The sequence below is a fragment of the Rhipicephalus microplus genome, chromosome 3 (genome assembly GCF_043290135.1).
Source record: "Rhipicephalus microplus isolate Deutch F79 chromosome 3, USDA_Rmic, whole genome shotgun sequence".
NCBI classification, from domain to species: Eukaryota; Metazoa; Arthropoda; class Arachnida; order Ixodida; family Ixodidae; genus Rhipicephalus; species Rhipicephalus microplus.
The window spans coordinates 13,689,596-13,700,997 of NC_134702.1; the positions used below are offsets into that span (position 1 = coordinate 13,689,596).

Genomic DNA, 11,402 nt, shown 5'->3' on the forward strand with positions numbered 1-11,402 from the left:
CTCAGAGCAATGTTTAACACTTCCTTGTGGCTTCCCCTTTTCACCCACGCTGCTCTAGTACCGTCTGTTTAATTAGGAAACCATCTCCTCTGTTCCTGCAACATTTGGTCTTATTTGCTCAAATAGTTCTGGTGCAGGAAGCATTGAATTCTTCATTGGTGATTTCCTCAGAACAATGCTTGACACTTCCTTGTGGCTTCCCCTTTTCACAAACGCTGTTCTAACACCGTCTGTTTATTTGGGAAACCATCTCCTCTGTTCCTGCAACATTTGGTCTTATTTGCCCAATTAGTTCTCGTGCAGGAATCATTTGAATCCTTTCAGTGGTGATTTCTTCAGAGCAATGTTTGACACTTCCTTGTGGCTTCCCCTTTTCACCCACGCTGTTCTAATACCGTCTGTTTATTTGAAAAAAAAACATCTATTTTGTTCCTGCAACGTTTGGTCTTATTTGCCCGATTAGTTCTCGTGCAGCAAACATTTGAATCCCTTCAATGGTGAGTTCCTCAGAACAATGCTTGATACTTCCTTGTGGCTTCCCCTTTTCACCCACGCTGTGCTAACACCGTCTGTTTATTTAGCAAAAAATCTCATCTGTGCCTGCAACATTTGGCTTTATTCGCACAATAAGTTCTCGTGCAGGAATCATTTGAATCCATTCGATGATTATTTCTTGTAGCTTCCCCTTTTCACCCACGCCGTTCTATTGCCGTCTGTTTATTTGGAAAACCATCTCTTCTGTTCCTGCAACATTTGGTCTTATTTGCCCAAATAGTTATCGTGCAGCAAGCAGTTGAATCCTTTCATTGGTGATTTCCTCAGAAGAACATTTGACACTTCTTTGTAGCTTCCCCTTTTCACCCACGCTGTTATAGTACCGTCTGTTTATGTAGAAAACCATCTCCTCTGTTCCTGCAACATTGGGTCTTGTTTGCCCAATTAGTTCTCGTGCAGCAAACATTTGAATCCCTTCAATGGTGATTTCATCAGAACAATGCTTGACACTTCCTTGTGGCGTCCCCTTTTCACCCACGCTGTTCTAGTACCATCTGTTTATTTAGGAAACCATCTCCTCTGTTCCTGCAACATTTGGTCTTATTTTCCCAATTAGTTCTCGTGCAGGAATCATTTGAATCCTTTCAGTGGTGATTTTCTCAGAACAATGTTTTACACTTCCTTGTGGCTTCCCCTTTTCACCCACGCCGTTCTATTGCCGTCTGTTTATTTGGGAAACCATCTCCTCTGTTCCTGCAACAGTTGGTCCTATTTGCCCAATTAGTTCTTGTGCAGCAAGCATTTGAATCCCTTCAATGGTGATTTCCTCAGAACAATGCTTGACACTTCCTTGCGGCTTCCCCTTTTCACCAACGCTGTTCTAACACCGTCTGTTTATTTAGCAAACAATCTCCTCTGTGCTTGCAACATTGAATTTGGCCTTATTTGCCCAAATAGTTCTTGTGCAGCAAGCATTTGAATACCTTCATTGGTGATTTCCTCAGAACAATATCTGGCACTTCCTTGTGGCTTCCCCTTTTCACCCACGCCGTTCTATGGCCGTCTTTTTATTTGGGAAACCATCTCTTCTGTTCCTGCAACGTTTGGTCTTATTTTCCCAAATAGTTCTCGTGCATCAAGCATTTGAATTCCTTCATTGGTGATTTCCTCAGAACAATGCTTGACTCTTCCTTGTGGCTTCCCCTTTTCACCGACGCGGTTCTAATGCCGTCTGTTTATTTAGGAAACCATCTCCTGTGTTCCTGCAACATTTGGTCTTATTTGCTCAAATAGTTCTGGTGCAGGAAGCATTGAATTCTTCATTGGTGATTTCCTCAGAACAATGCTCGACACTTCCTTGTGGCTTCCCCTTTTCACCCAAGCCGTTCTAATCCCGTGTGTTTATTTGAGAGCAATATATTCGGTGTTCAGAATTTGCAACATTTGGTCTTATTCGACCATTTATTTCCCGTGCATCAAGCACTTGAATCCCTTCGATGGTGATTTCCGTAGAATAATGTTTTGAGAATGCATTTTGGCTTCCTTTTTTTACACACACCATTCCACAGAACAATGCTTGACACTTCCTTGTGGCTTCCCCTTTTCACCCAAGCCGTTCTAATGCCGTGTGTTTATTTAAGAGCAATATATCCGGTGTTCAGAATTTGCAACATTTGGTCTTATTCGACCATTTATTTCCCGTGCATCGAGCACTTGAATCCCTTCGATGGTGATTTCCGTAGAATAATGTTTTGAGAATGCATTTTGGCTTTCTTTTTTTACACACACCGTTGTTAGTCTAATAAAGTGGGCTTGTATACAATATGTTCTCGGTTCTTGCAATGTGTTGTCTTTCCCAAGAGCGAAGCTTCTATATCTTAGTGTGTGCATCCGCCGCGCTGAATTCTCCCGACGCTCGAGCTTCTATAGAAGGTGCCACAGCCAGATATAAAAGTTGTATTTGTGGCGATGTCGTTTCGACGTTCTTGCAAGGTTTGTGACAGGCTGTAACTCTGCTCTGTCTACTCCAAGAAAAGACCTATAGCATCAGCCAAGAACGCTACTTAAAGCTCTTATAGAATCGACCAGCTTCGCTGTTTTGCCAGCTTTACACGTCTAGTGTAAACATTTACACCCCCCCCCCCCATAAGTTCTTGCGTAGAAAGCTGTCAATTGCATGTACAGAAATTTCCCGTGCAACAGAGTTTTGATAATTTCTCGTGGTTTTCCTGCGGTACACGGAAGGTTGTAATGTATTCTGCTCATTTAACATGCTTCGCTCTGGCTAGGTTATTTAGATCCTTATACAGCAATCATTTAAATAATGTCGTTGGTTATTTAGGTTTAGCGTGACCCGGATTACTGCTAAGCATTTTCTTTGTGCCTGCGCCATTGTGATCATTATTAGAAACACTTGCTGCATCGCTGCACTGCTCGTTACGTAACCCATTTTCCCGTGTTCTCAAATAAGCTATTCCTTTCGCAGCACTGCCGGGACAAGCGGCCGGTGCATTACTCGGATACGGCGATCGGCAACTTTGCCGATGTACCCGCCGGCACACAGCTCCAATCTGTGCGACTCGAAGCCTTCGACACTGTCGCCACATTGAGAAAAAAGGCATGAGCTTGGAAGGGAAATCCTTTCGACCTTTCTGCAGGCGTTCCTTCGCTGATATTTCGTCTGGCGTTCATATATGTAGATACATGCAGCTGTATACAGGGCAGTGGGCTAAAGGAAGTCTAGAGTGTTGCGAACAAGAGACTCTAGCAACGAGTTCCTAGGCGAGACGGACGTATGGTTGCTGTTACGGTGAACTTGAAGTTACTAATTAGAAGAGGAAATGTGATAGTTTGACGCGCGCCTCGAAGGCAATTACTTATCTGGATGATTTAGAGGCAGTCGCATTTCAGTGCACCTCATCAGTTTAAGACTGCCTCTAAAGGTACCAAAAACTTGCGCGTATTTCTCTTGTTTCCCGTTTTAACAGCACATTTGTTGACTCCAGCAGTTTGCAATCATGATGTCAGGATGAAATGAGCTCTTCCCTGGCCAATGTACTAGGGATATCAGTTTTAAATTGTCCCTCACCCTGCTTTGGCGTGCAGTCGCGAGCTCGTTCTCCCTTATCTCGCATGTCCATCGTACGCGATGAACTTATTTCTCTTTGTTTTGTGCATTTGCGAGTGCGCTAGTGGAGATAGTGGCGTGTAGTAGGAAGTGCAAAATGACTGTGTAAAAGCACACTGCCGACATACGACGTGTTTTATGAAGAAATAAGTGACAACAAGAATATAGTGTTCGCAGGATATGTAGGGAAGGCGTGCACGAAAATATACTCTCTATTTTGAATTAGTTGTGGTTCAGGGGCCCTTAAAGGGGCCCTAAAACCCCTTTTCAAGTAACCATGGAATGAATTCACTGGAAGAACTTATTGCCTCACGAACTCAAAGCCGTCAAAATTTTAAGAATCCGTCCAGTGCGAGTGGAGTTGCAAAGGTTTGTCGCATGCTGCAATTGCACCCTCTTCTCTCATCACGACGAAAGCGATGGAAGCTAAGCAGGGAGGGATGGCAGGGCCACAGAAAAACGTCACGCGCGCTTCGCGACCTTGAGTACTTTTTCTTTTTTTTTCTTCGAATGCGCGGCTTTGTCAGTGTGATCGCTCACACGCGTGGACAAGTAGCGGCCTCCCGCGGCAATCTCTCTAACGATCGAGCGTGCTATGTACAAATCAGCCAGTGGCTGATAGATGGGTCGTTGACGTGTGATTTTTTGGGCATATAACGTGATTTGTCGAGAGAAGAGAAAGCAATTTTCAGCTGACTTTGAAAATTTATTGTGAATTCCAGGCCGCGTGCTGTGCTTTATAATATTAGGCTCGCGGGTTGTCGGGATCCTCTACTACAGATCGGCAGAGTTTCCTGAACATGCTCAAAAAGTGTTGCAGGGCCTTTTTAAAATATCTATATCGCATTTGATTCGATGTAATCATATCATATTTAAAAGCGTGGTAGAAATGGTACTGAAATAAAGCGTGTCGGTAGCACAGGTAAGGCCGTTTCGCTTACATCACTATTGAAACGAGTGGTCGTCTGAAGTGTGCCAGCTTGTTTTTAAGGTCTCGCTGTTATGGTTGTGTGAATATTTTAAAATAGATTACAGATTGATGTTGCCGGATCCCGCAGTGACGGCGGAAGGGTTAAGAAAAGGAAATAGACAATCATCCCGTCCGCGTTCATGTGCTTATGCGCATGCGCACGGACACAGACGGGTGGTTGTACACACGTTCGGTGTCATTGCGAGAGTTAGAAAATAAACGTTGAAAATCACTGCGCTTGCGCAGATGACATTGATCCTGGACGAGTATCCGGCTTTGTGCGTGGCGCTCTACCACGCGGACCTCGAGGACTATCGGGGCGTGTGCGACCCTGGCGAGCCTTTCGCACGCATCACCGCAGTCAGACAGGTTAGTGCTGCACGCGAAAATGATTGATGAAGACGATGAATTGTGAGTGTTCAGTTCAGATGAGGTGGATGCATGACTGAGTCCTGGAGGGCGGAGTAAAGAAAAAAAATAAAGGCTATGGCATCTATGCACTCTAGTGCTGCGAAGACTGAAAAAGCGCGTGGCCGTGCGTGCCCGTCTCAGAGGTGATAAGGTGTAGAGCGCGAGGCGATGGGTAGGTACCACCACCATCTCGTCTTCGCAAAGCGTTGGAAACACTCCCCGTTCCGTGCAAGCGTCGCATGGTAAGCGCAGCGTGATAAGCGCTACGGTCCTTAAAATTACTTATGTATGCGTTTTCTAGTAAGAGATCCATATGCAGAATATATGCGTGTGTTTAGGGTGCCCCAGACATGCTCAATAATTGCTTTTTAATTGACAATTGCACAAGCATGAATGCCCAACCTTAAGCAACATTGGTGGTCGCTGCAGATGGGGTCGGCCGTTTCCAATACCCGATGCCGGTAAGAGTGGACAAACATACAAATGTACAGACAGACAGACCAAAATTTTTGCGTCGAAGGTCCCCAAGAAAGACTACCGTCTAAAAAAAAAAAAAAAAAAAACCGGCGTAGCTGTCGGTGTTCTCCTTCGTTTTCCCCATTTTCTTAACCCTATATCAGCCCCCCCCCCCTCCCCATCATTCTCATTTTCACTTCCTACCGCAAAAAAACAGGCTTATGTGCTCTACAGTGAGTGCGGAGGTTGCGTCAGAGCATAACATACCCTTCAAGCGCCACGGTACTCGACTTGTGTACTGAGCCGATGGCATGCACACAACTACTCTATTTGTACAGACACGTCGATTCACCCCGTAACGTATGGCCCAAAGCAAAAAAAAAAAAAAAACTGCTCCGGAATCGACCTCAGCAGATCCCATTGCAATGGGATCTGCTTCCAGTCCACGGGTTACACCTTACGCCCTGCTTTGCCAACTCTACAGTTAAAAAAAAATGTACAAAGGAGGGGAAATCGCTAGCGGGTGGATCGCTGTCAAAGTCTCACTAGTATTTACCACATTCGATCGTATAGCCGGAAAATACTGCATTGTCACTGCAATGATCTCGAGGTCAGTGGACTGCGATTTACTCACTGCAGTGAACTCGCTGCTGTGGCACCGGCTAGCAGCACGATGTATCTACCTGGATGTGCGATAAGTTAAACGCTCAGCCAGTTGTTGTTTATGATCGAGTTGCGTGTAAGTAGGATCAAAGTGACATTTTTCGGGTATACAGTAATTTACATTGAAAATAGAAATCCGGATGCGGAAGAAAGACGTCAACACGCGGACGACAGGGAAGCGTTGTCGTAGACGCCAACTATCATTTCAAGTGTCACTTTGTTGTGACAGAACACACACACAAGCTGTTTGCGCTTGCCCTGGCGCCGGTATAAACGTATTTATTGAAATAAACAAAAGTTAACGTCTTGAGGAAAACAGCCTCGATCCGTTGACCACGGACATAAAAGTTCCCTTTCAAAAGATGTTGGCCCGAAAGAGGAAAGAAAATTATTTACATATAATAATATCGTACAAGTCGAGCTTATGTGCGTGCTGATCGATACGCTGACCTGCACGCAAAGCGGAAAACGTTCGCGTCGCGTTGCATCATAAGTGAGAACTGCAAAGAACAGCTGCTTTTAGAATTCGACCATGACACGAGCATCCAGAAAGCATCAGTTGATTGTTGTTTGCTCAACATTTTCGCGCTTGTCCTGATGTTGTCTGCAATGTTCACCTGAATTAGAGAGAGGAGTCCTGTAATACTTTCAGTTGACAAGCCGAAACAGTGGCAGATTTTCATGTTTATGTGACAAAATAGGTTGTGTTGGGTTATTTACTTACTCAAACGCAGCCAGTATACATTCTCTAGATTCAAATAAACATTTTTTCCGGGTTATTACATCACGGTAATTTTCCCGCAGATAACCGACTCGAAACCGCTGACTGAGACGAATTGAATCCGCAAGCAAACCGGCGGAGCATCAGCGTCGTAATAAGCTGCTGCGTTCCTCCTTCACCACTTACCGTTCTCACGCTCTGCTCATTTCGCGTATTGTGCCATGAACGAAATAGACATCACCTGTGCAACAGAATAAAACTGTTCTTGTACAGTGTAATCTGGTGACGTAGTCGCATGCAAACGACGCATATACGTATACGTATTGCTTCAATAAAGCGCTCTACATGTGCTTCCAAAAGTGTATGCTCTTCCGATCAATGATCCCGAACTCTGTCGTGGCCGCTGCTTTTGCACTTCTCGTTCAAGTGGTTCTCGTTCAAGAAATGTGGAGGTAAGTGTTGCACGAAGCATTTCAGGTACCAATAGCTAAACAATTTTGGATGTTACTCACCGTGTTTTATCCAAATGGAGCAACGTGGTCCTGCAAGGTCAATGGGATACCAGATTGTACGCTATGATGACGGAAAACGACAGTGAAGATGGTAGCATAATTGAGTATAAGATGTGCGAAAGCATTGGCTGTCACAGAGAAGAGTATGATAGATTGACTTGCGTTCAACCGAGAACTCGTTGCTATTGCCCCTTCACGCTTTATCTTTGCGCGTGCCCTGTAGATCATACAGCGTACGTAATTCTTTCGTGTCATATGCCATACTCGCCGAACTTGACATTTGCATTCGTATTCTTGGGAGTGCTTGCCAGGGTGTGCTTTCTGTTCAGTGTTTGTAGGTATACATCACAGACACTAGCTTTCTGATTGCGTGGCTCTAGATTCGAAACCCATCGCCAGACGAGGAGAAGGTGCAAACTTTATTATCAGAAACCAGCAGGTTTAGGTGGCTGGGCCTCCCATAAGGGACGTCAAGGGCTTGCCTCACGCGCGTGCTGGGTCACCCAGGTTCGGTCGTCGAGAGCGGTGCTCCGCAGAGTCTCATGAAGCTTGGCGAAAGGGTTGTGGTAATAGCGTGTCTGCACTGTGCCATGCACTCCCACAGCACATGCTTCCCCCCACCTCACCCTAAGCTCAACCAGGCACAGGTCAACACTTTGCGTCTACTTCAAACAAACGCGTATCCCCCATTCTCGGACGTGTACACCATCCCCCACTGCCGGTGCTGTGGCACTCTGGAGTCGCCAGAAAGGTGCATTCATGGCGATTTCATTTTGATTTATACATTTATGTCTTTAAAGTGATATTAGGTACATTCAACGATTAGGCACTTACGGGCACAACTTTCTTGTTTTGTCAAAAACCCGCGGCGTAGAAATTTATGCCAAAATGATTTATTCTGTTTATATAGTGACATCGAAACTAACGCCAGGGTGTGCTAGTTGCTCATGCTATAAACAATAAAATTGTGGAGTCAACTGACAAACGTTACAATGATGTGCTCAGCTTAAAGATTTTTTGTGATAATGAACACACTTCCTTTACTTAAGCCCGCCTCTAACATTACCTCCTGCGACAGTGGTTGTGCTTCGGTACACCCGCTTCATTAGTGTCAGCACAAAATTAGAGTAGCTTTGCGCTGCCTCTTTCATCGGTCTGCAGCAATATCGAGTCAACGATTCGTTTTTTGAAGTCTCGCGTGTTTTATGTGAGTCACTGTGACGCACAATCAGCAACCAGAACAACGCTCTGATGGGGAAAAGAACAGTGTTGTATGGCCAGGAACAGTGACGCCCTTCCCGCTAGTTGCAATAGGTAGTTGCCCCCCCTCCCCCCCCCCAAAAAAAAATGCCAGTGCTGTTTCGCTTCAAAACGGCAAAAAAGAAAAAAAAGATTAAGAGGTGCCAGAACATATCTAGATTTCAATCGCTAAATAATCCGATGAAGTGCAAGCATTAGAAAAAAAAAACATAGCACAAAAAAAACTGATAGTGTTTGATCTGCAAAAAGTTCGGAGCAACTTATAGTTGGTGTCTGTCTAGATTCAATGCGTGGAGTGTAAGACCTGGGCTCATGAGGACTGCATGAGGGCTCGTGGTGTGAATTTCAAGTGGTTCTGCTGGGAACAACTGAAGAGAGAAAATTGTTTTCCCATTGCCTCGTTTTGCCCCGCAGGTTGGGACAATATGAGACACGTTGTGCCTTTTTCATTTCTTTTTATAATAAACTTTCGAACTGTGGCAACATGGTTATATTTATATAGCACATACCCTGTGCCTGAAGGAAAGTTTATGCTGGTTCAGCAAAACTTGCGGCTGGGCGAGTTGGTTGACATTTCAAGTTAAACTAGTGTGTACAAATAAAGACAAGGGTGCAGAAAATATGGGAGGGGGACAGGCGCAAACTTTCTAATGAGTTTTATTATTCGCCACCCTTCAAATATATACTTGCGAAAGAACATAGCCACGTAGTCACACGGTCAAAACCAAACATTTTACAAGAAGCCGCGCAGAAAATTATGCTCACTATCAAATAAGGATATTGACGTGTCGCTGACACAAAAGGCAATGCTTGTGTTAGCCACGCATGCATAGCAACATAAGCGGTGGCGCCGACAAGATCCCGGCGTACGGGTGGCCGAAGCGGCGCGGCATGCGGACCCAGCTTCGCTCCACTCTCTATCATTCATCCCGTGCTGTAATTTTTTCCTTTCTATATGCTATTCTGTACGTTGTCGAACTGGGTAACCAAATCCTGTGAAACTGGCAGATTTTCAACCAATGAGAGAGATCGTAGCTGCCATGCGAGCCAATCAGAGTTGAAAAGACGGCGATTTGGACATGGCGGATTTTCACGTCGTTTCCAAAAGCATTTCAAGATGTTCCAGCAAAATTGTGAGATAAGGCTGCTGTGCAGCCGTCGAAAAATCTTTTTCTATCAAATTTCTCGCACCTTTGTCCCGACTAGACAGGCTCCCATCATACCGTATACTTCGCCTGTGCAGAAGCCATCCGGTAGGATGACAGAGGCCTGCCAACGTTGCGGTTTCCTGTTTTGCATCCAAACCAAATTTTAGGGGCGAAGCTCCTTATGGCGTGGCTTGGGCGTCCCTCGTATGTAACCACCAGTGGCACATACTCGAAATAGGTATAACACTTGACCTCCAAGGTGGTGCCAGTGAGAGATTTCTTCTGTGCGTTGTTTAACAATAAAAAATGGTGCTCAATGTACATGCCAATGGCTGCTAATGGGGAATGAGAGACATGAGCATTCGGCTTTTAGTCAACGCGCACGCTGCGATCCCCATTAGCAGCCATTGGCATGTACATTGAGCACTATCGGACAAGAAAGGTATGCTACATTATACTCGCTGGGTGTAACCTCCTTAGCTTTAGAAAGGTTTAGCGAGCGTTGAGCCGCAGTGCCATGAATACAATGAACTTGTATATACCATGAATGAACTCAAGGTGGTTAAAAATGAGAAGTAGATACGAAGCGCAAGCCGTAAGAAAGTAAAAGCCGAATTTTCCTGTCTCTCATTTCTCATTTCCAGCCATTGGCATGTAAATTGAGCCCTATCTGACAGGAAAAGGTTGCTACGTTATACTCGCTGGGCGTAACCTCCTTGGTTTTCGAAAGGTTTAGCGAGCGTTTGGTCGCAATGCCATGAATACAGTGAACTAGAATATACTATGAACTCGAGGTGGTTAAAGGTGGGATGGACCCAAAGCGCAGGCCGTAAGAAAGTGTGCGTGTGCCACCTCTCGTTTAGTCCTTGGAATGTCCGCTGGATGGCGGTGCTTCTATATGGGGAATATATGATAAAAAGATGCGAGATGGTGGGACTTGGAGTGTTGAATAGATGAACGAACGGACACACAAACAGATGCGTGGATGGACGCATGAACGGACGCAGGGGCGGATGCATGAAAGAACGCAGGGACGGGCGCACAAACAGACGCATGGACGGTCACACAGACGGACGCATGGACGGACGAATGCTTCGCCCCACTCTCCATCATTCACTCCGTGGATATGCTGCCATTTTTTTTTCTATAGATCAGGTTCTGGTCTATCAGTATATAAAAACATTCCTGTCAGCTGTGTCGACGCAGGGAAACACTAATAACTTTGAATCTCGAAATTTATGCCTCATGATTACATTAGAGTTATGAGCCTTAGCGAACAAAATGCTTCTTGAAGAACGCTGTAACTGCTTCAAACACCTTTGAATGGTGAGCGTGGTGACAATTCATTATCAAAACTCTCAAGAACAATCCAGGACATAGTTTTTTTTTAAATAGCTGGGGCAAGGTAACTTGCAAAGTTGTGAAAAGACATGTGTCCTGAAGTTTGAACTGATTACGAAAGTTTACTGCTTGGAATGATACGCTAAGGAGCAGGCGGGGAGTACAACCACATTTAGATCTTTTGCTGAGCACACCTCTATTTCATGATAATCACTGGTAAATTGCAGTCGAAAATAAGTAACGGCTGCTTAGAAGTGCACAATGACGTTTTATTCTGCTGAAGTCTCAAATGTATGAA

General features: G+C 44.9%; 1 protein-coding gene across 1 annotated transcript in view; it reads left to right on the forward strand.

Moving 5' to 3' along the window:
• The window catches only part of LOC119181826 (uncharacterized), a 33,909-nt gene extending 26,707 nt beyond the window's left edge, over positions 1–7,202 (forward strand). Inside the window, exons 12-14 of the mRNA XM_075887662.1 lie at positions 2,981–3,112; positions 4,839–4,961; positions 6,927–7,202. Coding sequence (XP_075743777.1) covers positions 2,981–3,112; positions 4,839–4,961; positions 6,927–6,962 — 291 coding nt within the window. The 3' untranslated portion in view covers positions 6,963–7,202. The remainder of the gene's footprint in view (positions 1–2,980; positions 3,113–4,838; positions 4,962–6,926) is intronic.
• Positions 7,203–11,402: the final 4,200 nt, after the last annotated feature.